The 15,400-nt window shown below is 38.2% G+C and overlaps 1 protein-coding gene across 2 annotated transcripts in view; it reads right to left on the bottom strand.

Annotated features, from left to right (window-relative positions):
• Positions 1-220: 220 nt before the first annotated feature.
• The window catches only part of ZFPM2 (zinc finger protein, FOG family member 2), a 312,130-nt gene continuing 296,950 nt past the window's right edge, over positions 221-15,400 (bottom strand). Inside the window, exons 6-8 of one of the 2 annotated variants that reach the window (XM_040546682.1) lie at positions 11,587-11,793; positions 7,150-7,374; positions 221-3,692 (exon numbers count right to left, since the gene is read on the bottom strand). In XM_040546682.1, coding sequence (XP_040402616.1) covers positions 1,201-3,692; positions 7,150-7,374; positions 11,587-11,793 — 2,924 coding nt within the window. In that variant the 3' untranslated portion in view covers positions 221-1,200. The remainder of the gene's footprint in view (positions 3,693-7,149; positions 7,375-11,586; positions 11,794-15,400) is intronic. The other variant, XM_040546683.1, reaches the window with a different exon arrangement.

Below are 15,400 nucleotides of genomic sequence, written 5' to 3'. Positions count from 1 at the left end.
TGTCTTTGATCTGGTTGTGCTGGTGACCTGTCAGCAAGGACTCCCTCAGAGTGGAGGCATCCTTTATATTCATTTTGTCTTTGGTCACTTTGCTCCCATTGAAGAGGGGGCAACGTTAACCTGTTTCTCAGAGTTTCTTTACAGTTTGTGAATGCTAAATCCTCCCTTTTGTTTTTCAAACAAAATAAATTTAAAGAAATTACTGCCAAACATCTCCAATGATCTGGAATTTTATTCCATCCATATACATGCATAGTAACAACATTTGTTGAGAAATTATTTCTATCAGAAGTAGAACATTATCTTTGTGATCACCAGTTGCAGTATTGCTACTCTTATATTTAAATATATCTTATATATGAATTAGATTCATAGTTGCAGCATTGAGTTTAGGGTTTTGTTTTAGACTGTGCCTTTCAAAAGATAAAACTGATTGATATGACCTCATTACTTACAATACTGCTTCCAGTAATTTTGTTCATTCTTTATAAAGTATTGCATTTAACAGCAAAGGTTTAAAAATTGAGACAGAGATGCATCAGCGAAAGAAAATACAAGTACTATACAAGAAAAAAATTGCCATCTTCATTTAACGTACGTTTCAGATTAAGAAAGTGGACAGAAACATACTGCTACATACAAATGCAAAGCCTAATGACTAAGGTACTGTATCTGCTAAAATATAAAGTGCAAACTGAGCCCAATTGTTCAAAAAATTGAAATTTTAAGGCGAACTTTACAGCATAGTTGAAACTTCTTTGCAAGTTATATTTTAGCATATACATATATTTGCAACAGCATATAAGAAAAAAAAATCAGGATACACAAGTGCTTTTGAAGCTATTTCTAAAATGCCTTTCTGTATTGTTTGTGACTATTTTCTTTAAAATCTACTATACAGTGCAAACCATATGTGCTACACAATAACTATACAATAACATTACAAATGACTTTAATATAAAGTTTTTAAATAAAAAATAACATAACTACAGCTATGAATACTGCTGGTAAAATAAATTAATATTTTTGAAAATGGCACCAATAATACACTTTACTAATGGACTGTAATGAAATTACACCTTTAAGTCTTCAACTCGGCAATAGTGAAATCTCCTGATTGTCCAGATGTAATTCAAACAGCTTTCTTTAGACTGTATGGAACAATATGCTAAACACAGGTACCAAAGTTGACCAATTGTTTCATTTGACATGTTCTGCTGCATGTGACGAGCAATAAAACTTCTTATGAGTTATAAAGTTTGAAAGATTGTTGAACTGGATGTCACACAGTCGGCAATACTTTCCACTGGTTGGGGCCTGGGTAGAACCATTCACTCCTTTAGCTATACTAGACAATTGTTCCTCTGCTGTAGGAATTGCTGGAGAGACATTTTCATTTGCAGTTAACGGATTATCAGAGATCCAAGAAGGAGACTTGTGCCCATCTTCATGTGGAGGATTCTGGGAAATGTTCTCCTGTTGTGGGTTTGCTGCAGGTCTTTCCTCCTGTTTTAGTCCCCCATTAACTATTACCATGCCTCGGTTTTTTGGCAATAGTGGAAGAGACTCTTTCTTCTGCACAGCACATCCATTTGAAGGAGCCTGGCCTTTATGAGATTCACTTTCTGTATTTGTGCTTTGATCTAAATCAGTATTATGAATGACGAGAGAACCAGAAATGTAATCACTTGGCTTTATTCCATAATATGGAGAAAGCTGATCTGCTCCTTTAGCTTTCTTTATTGCTCCAGGGTAAAGGCATTGTGGAAGAAACAAATGTTTGTTTTCTTCTTTTGTAGCAATAAGCTGGGCTGCTTCACTAAAGACTTTTAGTCCTTGAAGTGTCGCTAAGTGTGTGGAAAATAAGTTTCCGTTAGGAGAGGACTGTTTTGAGTTTCCATTTTTCTCACATTTGATTATGCTTCTTTCATAGCTGACATCTGGGCTGTTTCTTTCACTTTCTGGGTTTTGAAACACCTTACTGTCAAGCTGTCCCAGGTCATTACGCTGATGGGCAGTGACAGGGCAAAAATTCTGCTTATGAGCCAGGTAGTTCTCTACCTTGTTAAAACTTATCTTGCATACTGTGCACTCATGATAGTCCAGCAGCCTTTTGGGAGAGGTGGATGTCCTCTCTGACTGGGGTAAGCATTTTTTACTGAGATCTATTGGCACATCCATCTCCAAGCAAGACACAGTGGAGTGGGGAGTATCACACTTTGAAACGGGAACACACTTGTTAATAGACAGTGATGTTTCAAGATGCTTTGACACTATTCCTGGAAATATATCACACCGTGGATGGTAACATTCTCCAAGACTCTCTGTTGACTCTTGAGTAGATGTACATGGATTGCCAAGATTAGCCACATCCAGAAATCTCTGTTGTACTAGTGGTGGCCTTTGCTCTTGCTCTGGTAGGCACATCTCATACATCTTTCTCCGCTTCCGTGTACGCATTGTTCTCTGCATGGCAGGCACTTTGTTGGAAGCAGACCTCTTCAGTGGGGGATCATGGCGAGTGGCACAGTAATACTGCTTGTGGACCATGTATGTTTCATGTCTGCTGAAAGTAATATTACAAGCTTCACATGTGGTCTTATTAGGATCACTCTCCCCTTCTACTAAAGAAGCATTGGGATTCTTCACATCAGAAGGTTTTCCATTTATCTTCTCATCGCCGTTGCTTGCAGTTGATAACTTCTTAGCTTGTGCTGTGAAGTCTTTTTCATGACCTTTATTGTTTGGCCCAATCAAATCTAAGACACTGGAAGAGTTAATGCAAGATGTCTGCAGAAGCTGATTCTCTGGGTCTGATGTGTGAGGAGCTGTATTCAGGATGCTTATAGAGCTTTGACCATTACTGGGACTTACAGCTTCTGGCATTTTCTCTGGAACACTGGAAAAATCTGGTGACTTTGCCATCTGCTGCCATCGGCTACTGCAGTAGTGCTTTTTGTGCACCAAGTAGTTGTCCAAATTATTGAATGTTATGTTGCACTCAAAACACGTAGCCCCTTTTGGCATCAAAGGACTGTAAATTACTGGAGGATAATTGCTGCTTCCATGCCTCAGCCGCCGGTGGACCAGTTCAGACATTTTGGCTAATATCTCTGAAGCCTGAGGAACCACAGTGATGTCCTGGGGAAAAGCAAACTGTGAAAGAAAGGGTCCCATTGGGAAAGAAGGACCAATATTAGGCTGAACTGGCGATGAGGCAAGTCTTGGACTAGATGGTTCAGATTTTATTTTAGTGTATGATAAACTTTGCTTGTTTGTTGCAGGCTGTGTTTCTGGCCTCTGGTTTGGAAGAAAAAGTGGAGCCTTTTTTTCACATTTATCAAGCTCTGTATCAGAACTTGCGTCTTTAGTCTGCATGGTCTTTTGGCCCTGGGGAACATCATTTCTGCTCAACAGGTCTGTCGCTGGCTGTAAACCTTCCTCATTTCCACTTGGAGAGTGTTCAATGTCACTTTCTCTCTGAATCTTGTTGCCAGAGACATGTAATTCTTGGTGCTGCAGTAGCTCCCTCTGAGTTTGGAAGCCAAAATGGCAGTGACTGCATCTAAAGGCAGCTTGAGTAAGATGCGAGAACAGGTGCTGATGAAAGTTAATCACCGAGTCTGCAGTATAAGTACAAACTGTGCATTTCAGACTAGCTCCAGGCGGGAGAAATTCTTCCATTTTCACTCCTATAGAAAAGATAAATAAAATACAAGTTAAAGTGACCGTTTTCCCCTTCAGAAAATATACAGGAAAATCAGTTGCACAGAAGGCACAAACACAGTAGGAACAACTAATTTTCTCCTGATGGGAATCTTGCATATGTATTAGTCACTCAGAAAATACTTGAATTGGTTCAGAATTTCTTTCCTCAAATTGCTAGAGGAGATTCCCAGACTTCCGCTCTGCTGTGGAGAGCCTTAGTATCTACGTGCACTCAGCAGAGATGAAGGGAATGAAAGAACAAGGGAAAGGATAAAAATAGACTGGACTTATTCTAAATGGAAAGGCCTTAAAAATTACAGTTTTAACTGAGGAGACATAATGTTCTCCACACACAATCACTAGATATTTTGAATGCACAGAAAGCCCATCAAGGTCAAAAACTGCAAGATTACTATGTGGTTTCTTTAAGGTACAGCCCTCAAACAGAGTGCCTGAAAGAGTAGAAGTAGCACTTTGCGCATTACTGATGATCAACTTTTTGCTTCCACAAGTTGGCTGTAGTGTGGGAATAATATACAGAACTATCCTCACCAGAAAGGACTCATGAGTTGTATTAACTGTGAAGGTAGGATGAGAAATAAGACATGGTTTCACAAACATTTTATCTCCCACATATAATGGCTGTAGGTAGTTACTGCTGTAATACAACAGCTTTCCCTATCAAGAACAATACATTCAAAGCCATCTTATAATCATTGCTGAAACACAAAAATATTTCACAATATTTTGAAAGTAGAAATGCTTAAAAGGAGATTAGACCAAATTTCTATCTTGCATCAACACAGAAACAACACAGATTCTGAATACTTGTGGACAATAAAAGCTGAAAAATAATTGGTAGGGATTGTATTGGAAATCTAAATGAAACATGGATATTGGTTCCGTATACACACATGCATATGCCTTGGTCAGATAAACTACATTTGTGGTAGTGGAACAATATAAAGCTGTAAGAATATTGTGTCTCAACCTGTGTGAAGCCATTCTGTTGATGTGGAGGTCCTCACTTCACTTTGAGCATCACTAATTCTCACATTTGTGAGATACATTTAAAATTTGAACTACTCCAGGCCTCAGACGACAAAACTGAGCAGAGGAGACACACAGAACTTTAATTACTGCTTGTTCCCTGTCAGGCACTTTTTTGACAGGAGGACACAAGAAGCTTTAGCTCCTCCACTGCCGTGAGATGGTGTTTCATATGCTTCCACATTACATAGTGCAGTCATAGTGAAAAATCTCTACAGAATTTCTGTTTCAGTCGGGGCCCAATGCTCCAGTGGCATAGGTCTGCTACAGCCCCCAGTGGGCCCCTCCACAGAAGCTGAAGCAAACCCAGCGTTAGGTTACAGGGTATTCAGAAGAGGAATGTCTCATTCTTACTGCAGAAGCAGCAGTATAACTTGTGATAATCTGTACAGAAGAATTAAAGACTGGCAGGATCTTAAAGAGAGAGAGAGACTGATGGAACTGACTACTTTGTGACTAAAACAGAGGAGACGGCTCGAGTTTCAGACTCCGATCTAATAAATACCAAAAAATTCTTACTGGAAGTTCAGCCAGAAGAATCTATGCCTTTCAAGAAACACAGACGCTTATCTCTAGGTTGCAAGAAGAAGCAGTCACTCATAGCTCACAGCTGCAAACCCTCTCTACACCTAAGTCAATGATATGACACCAAATGCAAAGAGTCGAAGCAACTGTCTCAGAAAATGGCTACAATTTCAGAAAGAAATGAAGTTGTTGTCTTCCAAGACTAGCTGGTTTTAATTACTAGACTGTAAGACCTTCTGAGCTGCATTTGCTTACTCTTATTGAAGCTGTTCCACTATTCACTGAACACTGAAATCTTTGCTAGGCAAGAGAGACAGAAAATGGCAATAGCCTGTTATTCAAAGTCAAGATATTGAAGCACAAAAATATCTGACCTCTAAATGAATGGCTAAGTGTTATCTGTGCTGTCTCCATTAGGAAGTTTCCCACTCTTCTTGTCCTATTCTGTGAGGTACCAAACTCTGAAGAAAAAGCCAAAACATATGATCTGAGACCATGACTTCTATGAGATAATGCACTGATTAGCAATGCCTGAAGATCTTTTTTTGTCTCCTGCACTAAACCTTTCTGATTAGATAATAAAGTATATATACTGGGACAGAGTTGAGGTGGTATAGAAACTTGTCTAACTTTTGTGTACTTTAAAATGTCTTCCAACATCCTGGTTAAGGCAGCTTCCACAGTGTATTTCTTTTCTTTTCAAACAAGGAAAATATAATTTGAAAAGCATCAGAAGAAACTTTGTCACATCTCCACAGATGGGCAGAGGGGAAAAAAAAGAAAAAAGGCAACATGATGCTTCCTAGGATTGTAATTGCTGCCCAAGTATCAGAGAAACATTTTTCACTTCACTAAGTCCACAGAGCAGACTTCCTCTTCCCTATGAGTTTTACTACCAAAGTCAAATCAGGCTTTCTTCTGTCAGTAAAGCACAAATTATCATCCTTTACACTTCAGCCATTTAACAGGAAAATCAGGGCCCCTGTGGGGCCCTTGTCTCTGTCCAGACAGACCTCTGTATGCGAGACAACCAACATACCCACACCTGACACTGCAGTCTGATTTGCAGATTTTGAGTGCTAATGGAAACTCTAATGCAGAATGTTCTGCAAATTCAAAACCTGCAATCCCAGACCTAATTCAAAACAAATTCAAACAGCACACTCAGAAGACCTTCAGGGAGGGAGATAAGATTCCTGCTGAGTTTTGGATTTTTAATCTCAGGAATTTTGTAATCCCACTTTCCATAAATCCAGTATTATCATTTTAACAACATGGACAAAGAAAACACTATCCCAATTCTATATTTATAAGGAGGAAAATAATATTTTTATGAAACAAGAAAATAAGTTTTTATGAAACACGTGCCCTGGAAAAACACACTAATAGTTCTTAACCCCGCTCCTGAAAGCCCCCTGCCTCTAAATCAGAAGCCTACTTCAGGACCCCAAGATGTTGTTTCAAAAGGAATAGGTCTCTGGTGGTATGTCTCTCTCCACTGAACGTCAAAAGAGGATACGTATATGTGGCATTTTATGAGACTCACATTTGATGAAAGGAATCCTGAAGTAGTCTCTTAGAAAGTACATAAATCTCTGAGAAACTAAGAAGCAGAATTCTAATTGTGTTTGGATTCCTGAACTTTACCTTCACTGGTAAAGAAATGCTGCCTATATGCATACATAGACCCATTAAGAGACTGCATTTAAATGAGTTTTAGTTGAGTAGAGAAATGACTCTGGTTACGAGAGAGATGCTTGGTGTAGAATAAAGGTGGAGACACACTGTTCCACTGAATGTTTATAGTGAATAATTCTTCAAATAGGTAAATCTAGAAGGGGATGCAGGAAAATATATGGCACTTACCACTGTGAGAATTCAGGTGCATTTCCAGAGCTCTTGCGTTAGAAAAACTTTTGGTGCACTGTGGAAAGGGGCAGACACTGGATATCTGTTGAGCACTGTCTTCATTCTCCTCCGACAGCTGAGGCCCCTCTCTTTGCCTCCCACTGCAGTAGTACATGAGGTGGGCCTGCAGATTCCGCTCGCTTCGATACCAAATGCCACAGGATTTGCAAGGGAATATGTCCTCTAAAAGCAAATATAACCAGGTGCAGGTTAGCCACGGTGCATTCAGTGCCAACCAATTTACACAGCAGGATTAATTCCCTTCCCTTCCCCATTAAAAACATGCTTATTTAATAAAATACTGAAAACAGAGCCACAGGTTTATTAAAATGTCACTTGCTGGACATGGGAGACAGCAGTTTCTTTTAAAATGAATTTTTAAAAATAGTTAATACGAAAATAGCTGGAAGTTTTTGGCATGTAAATATTTAAAAATGAAATAAAGTTAATTGTTTGATGTGAGTATGCAGTGCCAATTCAAAAACTAAGCTGTATTTCCAACACATCATCACACAATAGGAGACACCTTTCAGTCACGCTCTTTTTTGTGCGCATGCACAAGTCTTTTCATCAGTGTCAGGCCTTGCAATTTTTGAGTGCTAATTGCAGATCATTCTGAAGAATGAATGCTTATGCAGTTATCACTGTAAAATCCTGTTGCTCTGATATCCTGGAGGCCAGACTAGATTATGTTTCTTTTAGATCATGTAGCATTGAATGTAGTATACTAAGCAGCATGTTTATTTCCTGGGTTCTTGTTATCAATACTAGAAGTTAAAATTTCCAGTGTACTTTGTCCTCGTATTGTTGATAAATTGTTACTGTTCCACTTTTCACAATTCAAAAGGGATATTTGCTAATAATGGAATTTCTCATTGTCTTTTATCCTGAAGCGTCAGCATCCTCTCTGAGGGGAAGACAATGGAGAGGTTGCACAGAGTGCTTCCCAGCAGCAGAGGGAGTAGATATGTTGAGCATGTACTGGAGGCTACATACTTTACTCACATGAAGAGTAATAATGAACACTGTATATTTACACAAAGCAGACAGATATATGGTTGTTAATATCCTGTCAGAAGGATACCTTACACAGTGCATTTTCTGTATCTGTCTCAAAAGGATAAAAGACCTGTTTGATCTTTCTGAAAGCTGAACTTGTTATCCTATCAGTAAGAAAAAGGAAGAAATCCTAGCCCTTTAGGGTACATATATACTAGTAAACTAAAACAGTGACAGGGGCTAGACTGGAGCACTGGAACTTCTTTTTTATATTGTTAAAACATGGGGATGGTCCCTTCCACACTTTTGGCTTAAGTCAGTTAACATTTTCCCCACTTCTGGATACAGTGTGGGAGTTACCATAGGCCATGTATCATTCCCTGTAATTGGTTTGGATGCTTCTCTCCTGTTTTTGAGACTCGGAGAGGATAAAAGTATGAGTGCAGCCACACTGTGCCAGCTGAGTGCAGGATCAGGGACCAGGCAATTATAGTCAATGTTAAAATACAATGTTAAAATGTTGATCTTGGTCAACACGAAAACTCCCACTGACTGCAGAACAAAAAAAGGGCAAAGTTTAAGGCAACAGCCCACTAAAATGGATGAATCTTTTATTTGTTAAATCTCCGCAAATGCAGACAAAATTTACAGTTTGCTTCACCGATTGCATGCTAATGCTTGTCTACTTCTCTGCTCATGAATTTATATAAAATATCTTCACTACTACCAGTGTTTATTTTTCCTTCACCGCTGAATAATTGTGCATGACTTTAAGACACAAACATTTAACGAAGCAGTTAGTATTCAATATACCACTATTAAGACTTTACTGATATGGCTTATAGCATTTGAAATGTCCATATCATGTGAAACCTGACATTTCAGCATTTGTTTTTGGCTGAAATTTCAAAAAGCTGAACCACTGAGGTTTTCTTAGAAGAGAAAGTCCAAAAGTCAGTAATAAGAAATTTTGATTGTGGGTAAGCATGTCCCATTTGAATTCATTTGACAACATTCCATCACAGAATTGAACTTTCTGATTATCTCAATTAATTTGACTCCAACCACCTTTACTTCCGATGGGCTAGATAGCCTGGACAGACTGCAGCTCTGGTTATGCACAATGAATATGTGACTCTCCGTATGTGCCATGCAGAAAAAATATATCTGAAGATTTTTACATGGTGGGAGGATGGAATTCCACAGAGAATATTGTATAGGAATATGACCTGAAACTATTACTCCCCTAAAGCAATGCAAAATAGTTAAAGTCACTCTGAGTTAATGTTTAAAATATTTCAATTTGTTTCAAGATAGTTTCAAAATATTTCAGTAGATTACTTCAGAAAACAAAACATCGAAGTTCAAGCTGAATAAGCCAAAGGTAATATTCTAATTTTGATTTTTGAATAGGAAACATTATAAAAACCAACCCTACAACATTTACTTTTTCTAGAAATTGAAATTGTTTTAGAGATCTGAAAATAAGATGTCTCATTACAGAACCAAATGTGCATTCAACATATTATTGGACTGACATTTGACTCGAGACTTTACTGAAAAAAATGAATTTCCTCAACTCAGTAATGAAAGGTGGAGACTTCCCAGTCTGGTCAGAGGCAAAAGTAGAAAGTTCTGGACAGTGAGACTTGCTGCTTTAGCAGCCTCTGGGAGTTAAGATTACTGAGGTTACTATGAGCTGCTGCTGAGCCTGTAGAGTAAGAGCAGATACATCACAAACTTAGATTCCTCTTGGCAGCAGAATTAGCAATGATGAGTGCAGCTTGCTCTACAAAAGGCATGAAAGCAACAAAGGTGCTTCCAGCAATTTGGTGCTCTAGAAATCTGGCTACTTTGCCAAAGCCCAGAGTTGGCCTTGCATGGTTTTGCACAAAAATGTATCTTCAGCTGAAACAAGTTGCAAATGAGTCTGTCCTTTACACTAGGTAACTCCTTCCCTGGTGGCTTCCTTGCAGCTGTTGGCCATGAACAATGGTCTGCCTTAACTGTGGTAATTTGCTGGTCCATTTAAGGGGCTTCCAGCACCACCTTTTGGAAAGATCCTGTATGATGTTAATTGTTGGTTCTGTCAACAGAGATATCACCTCACAGCAGCCCCAGTGCTAGGGTAAAAATGCATGTCATTATCTAAAGTGCTTGAGATTGCTGTCAACTCTCTGAGAGGAAGGACTCAGATGACTTGGACATTTTAAGGTTTATCTTTTAAAACAGGCTAACAATAAATGCATAGCTATTATAATTGTTTACCCAGAAAATCAGCAATGACACAAAAAAAAAAAAAAAAAAAAAGAAAAGGACTGAATGAAAGGTGTTACCACAGATATTTTAATTAGTCCTGTCTGAAAAGCTTGAAGGTGTGTGACTGTTCAAGACAGTATTATTCCGTGTGAACCTGAGTGGCAGATCATGCATCCATGTGATTTAGGTGCGTTCACACATGACATACTGTGTTCAGTTGTTCACTGTATCTAATCACACTACTTACAAACCAGAGGAAGCATGGGGAGGTGTTATGATGCAAGATCTGAAAGGTCAGTCTTAAAGAAAAAAAAAAAAAAGAAAAAAAGAAAAACAACCCTGAAAGAGCTAACTATGTGCAGTAGGCCTAAATGATAAGTGGTGAGGACTATGGTAAGATTTAACATTTGAAAAGTACTTGGTGAGGAGAGTGAGAAACTTAAGGCTGTATAAAGGTAAAAAACAGTAACACAAAAAAAGTTGAAGAAATTAAATCTAATTAGAAAAACATTCAAGTTGAACTGTCCCAGCTCAGTAATTCACTAATGTGCTAATGTCCCTCCTCTCTAAGGACAACACTTAATTAGATAGTATATTTTGTCAATGATAGGGTCTATTGATGTCTAGAGGACTTAAAAACATTCTTGGATAGCAACACTGAACAGTAAATATTACAGTAAATCAGGGATGCTATAAGTAATGATCACTGCTGCATTTTGAAACAGCCACTGAAGAGATGTGTTCTATCTTTCCATTGACTATTGTGAATTATTGCCAGAAGCTGCAACTATAAGCAACAAGCTGACTTGAGCAGCAAAGGCTGGACTTTCTGACTTAGCAGGCCTATCTCATCTGCTTTTTTAACAGTTTCTGATTCTATCACCTCTGTGAGCAGATGACAGAACTGCCACACGAGGGCAGGTCTGATGCTCTGGGTGAGCTCAGCTGCCAGAGCATTTTTCTTCCTCCTCTTGTCTGTGAGTTCATGTGAGATGATGGGGAAACCAACCCAGGCTGTGAGCTGTGTGTTTTAGGCCATGCAATTTCTGTGATCTTGAGTTCACTGTTAGATCTTCATATGTTCTTTAGAATACTGCTGTTTTAAAACAAAGCCAGAGAATAGCATTCACCACTTACTGTTCACAATAGCTGTAGGCAAAATAGATGCCATTGCAGCTTGTTGAGGGAGCAATTGTATTGAGTCCAGCAGGCGTGCAGGATACATCCCTTCTGTAAGAGTCATCTGACTAGCAGCTTGCAGCCTTGAGTCAAAATCCACAACAAAGGCAATTAGCTCTTCACCCTCTGAGATGGCCTTGGTCGTGGTACACCAAAGCTGCCCTCCTGTAGGAAACATAAAAAGAGAAAGATTTAATTGATGATATCATATTCCAGAACTTCAACATCAGTACCATGTCTTTACACTCTCTTTTAATTTTGAAGACTTGTTCGAGGGGAAGACGCAAATAAATTTCATGTCTACCATCTTCCTTCTATCAACATAAGAATTGTCAATGTATATGAAAAACAAATTGGGGATATTTTTCCTAATTATTTGCAGGACTAATATGCATTTACTTTTTAATTTTCTACCCTAAAAGGTCAGCATTATAAAAATCAAGGTGAAAATATTTCCACTAAACTTCCTCTGTATTTTTTGTAACTCTGTTTTATTTTGAATACCAAATCACAGCATGATAAAACCAAACAGCTGGAAAAAAAAAAAAAAAAGACATCAGATTTCCTCTTAAGGACATTTTTCCCCTCCCTTATGTTTGCCACCATCTTTCTCTAAAAAATCTTCCCTTATGTAATATTCTTCGTAACATGACTGCTTTATCTCTGCTTACACTGACTGAACTTCCTGAAAAGAAGATATGCCAAAGATCTGTTTCATAAAGGCTTATTCAAATAAAGGTTTGTTTAAAAGGTGGGGGGAGGTGGAAGAACTTTCATCAAACAGTAAGATACACTATAGCTCTGTGCTGCAAATGTCACGTGTAGTGCATTAAAAAGAAAATTAACTATGCGAGTACATCTACTAATGTATTTGAATGCGATAGTGAATGCTCATTTATTTAACATGTTTAGACAGGCAAAGCACTTATATTGTGTTATCTACACTCTCAGGCCTAGATACATATCCAATACAGTTATGCCTGAAATAATGTTGCATACTTTATATGTTATAAAGCTTTTTTTTCCTCAGGTTTTGTATATATAGAAAAAGCTATATGTTGTATTCATTAGGCAAGCAAAAACTGTACTCGTTTTGATAAGTAATATTGCTGTGTTTATCTTTCGGCATAACTGCCTTTTCAACTGCACTTCATTTTTTTCCCCTCAAAGAGATTATAGTTTTAAAACAACTTGTTGCAAAAATCTGGTAGAGGAGATAACAACAGTGTATGATATGCCACAGCTAAATGGAAGAATTAGGACATTGTTTTAGAGAAATCTTGGACAATTAATTAAACCAGTCTATTAGCTTTCAAAGATGAGCAAACAAAACAGCATCAGTGACAATGTGTTTCAGTGGAAAAATAAAGCTAAGCTTCCAGACCTCAAAGTGGTGTAAAAGTTTCAAAGCAAAAAAATATCTTTGTATTCACCCTTTGGTAATACAGCAGTTGAAGGTGGCTCCAAAGTTTATATGAAATTTACTGTAATGGGCCCAAAGCATGCTGTTTACAACCGTCCAAAAACTACAGCATTAAATGGTGCAAATCTGAGTAATTTCCTCTACAGAATAAGAAGATGAAACGTGAAGATAAATGTCTACAAATGCAGAATTCTAATGACCAAGCAGGAAATCAAACATTTGAAGAGCACAGTTGGACTTATTGTCTCATATAAGTCAAGAGTAAATATACAGAAGCCTTTGGAGTTAGACAAGTACAAAACCTGTTCAAGGGAGAACCAGGCTAAATTCCTAAAGCATAATTAATTAGTCGCATAGATAAAATACACGATACACACTGCAATTTCAGAACCTGAAACTGGGTACTCTCACTGTAAACAACACACATTTTATTTTCTGGGAGGAAATATGATTTCTATTATTAATATGCACTTCTATTTTATTTACACATGGAAGAAGTAATAATCAACGTGTTTGAGTCTATCTAATGTAGATTAAAAGCTCTTCCTACGCTGCATTATTCACTGAATTCCTTAATAAAATAAAAATGAGTCAATGCAGAAGAACCAACTGAGACTTTATCCCAGCAAACATCTTGACATGCTGTACCCTTGGGGGAGAAAAAAGAAAAAAAAAAAAAGGCAAGTGAAGTTGATTACTGGGTCTCCAGCTGTAATCAGGCTAAAAGGCTGACTCAGTCTCCTCGTGTTAGAGCTCCTTAGGGTGTTGACTCATGTCCAGCAGCAGATTACGCTAGGACAGCTGAGGCGGGCAGTGACCTTGGCTGCCTGCTCCACCCAGCTCCTGGAGGCTGTCACACCTACTGCAGGCGCAGCTGAATGGGATGTGCAACGGCCCTGGGAGCAAAGCAATTTCTAGCTTGGCTTATTAAAGTAAACCAGAACTACAGAATTTTAATCCACTCCTGCATTTGAATACAAACCTTCAGCCCAGCATAATTCAGATCCACAAATTACAGGGTGATTTTCACATTTTCTACTCTAGAGAAAATGAGGCGTTTAAGTGATCATGGCATATATGTCTATGCTTTCAAGAGTCTGTGATATCTTGTTAAGTTAAATCCTTAGATGAACTCCCAAATGATGCATGCTTCCAGCTGTTGGAAATAAAGGGTATCGCCTCTGCAGCAATTTTCATCCACAGGGACAGGACACAGCACAGTCTTCTCTTGTCCCCTTCTATGCTTGGTGTAAGGCAATACCTGCGGTTTTGGAAGACAGAAATGACTTCATTCCCCTTAATGCAGCACATACAAATATCATGGTCTTCATGCACATCATGTGCATGTTGGAAGGGAAGTCTTCTTGAGCTTTCTATTGCATAGCCAGGAAAATGGAGTGCAGAGATCCTAACAGAGGCTTCTAAATTTAATATGAAGTTCCAATTATGATTATCATATGAATTATGGTGTCTAGACACCCTTGTTAGGGATCATAGCTTCCTTACAGGTGGTGGTTGCAAAACAGGAAAGAAGTTTTTGCTTCCCACAAACATTTCTACAAGCTAAAACACAACAGGCACATACATACACAGTGATATCTCAAGAGCACAACATCTTTTCATAAAACAAAGGGCAGTGTTAATGAGGGATTTTAAAAGGATAATAAGGATGTCTATAAATAGTCTTTGCTAAGTACAGGTGGCAATGGAGAAGGAGATAGGAAGATGTTTGCTTGAAATATTTGTAGGACATGAAGATTCCATAAGGAAATATAAAAGCCTGTCAGTTGTATGAGATGACATTATAGCTAAGCTGGCTTAAAAAATTTTAACCACTTGTTCTTTTGTCAGAAAAACTTATGGAGGTGAAATAGTTCTGACAAAGCATTACCAGGCCAAGTTGCTCTGTCCTAGGACAGACTCAGTCATCAAAAGAAGGGAACCTCCAGATAAGCTCTAATAAGGAAGAGTGACAGGGCCTCAGAAATGAAATGGCGGTTATACTACTTGGTTAGAAGGCAAGGCAATAGTAGACTGATGACATGGCCCTCTTCTTGCCCCTAAAGAGTATGCTCGTCATCTATTTATAGTGAAGAGTGTCTTACTGGTTTTACATAAGTCTTGTTTTAGATTCCAGAGCAGAAGGGAAGTTTTTGAAATATTAGAAGGCTTTGTGACACTGGAAAACTATTTTCTATACTATTTCTATAGTCTAGTTCTGACTGTGGAATTGAAATAAAAATTTCTTGAGCCTGCAATATTGTTTTATGTCTATGGTTAACAAGAAATGCACCTCCTTTATAACACATACATGTCATCAGCAGAAGAAAATAAAAATGTCCATAAACA

This window comes from Cygnus olor, chromosome 2, assembly GCF_009769625.2.
Source record: "Cygnus olor isolate bCygOlo1 chromosome 2, bCygOlo1.pri.v2, whole genome shotgun sequence".
Lineage (NCBI taxonomy): Eukaryota > Metazoa > Chordata > Aves > Anseriformes > Anatidae > Cygnus > Cygnus olor.
Note: the sequence above shows the minus strand (reverse complement) of the source record. Positions and strands in the feature narration are given on the sequence as shown.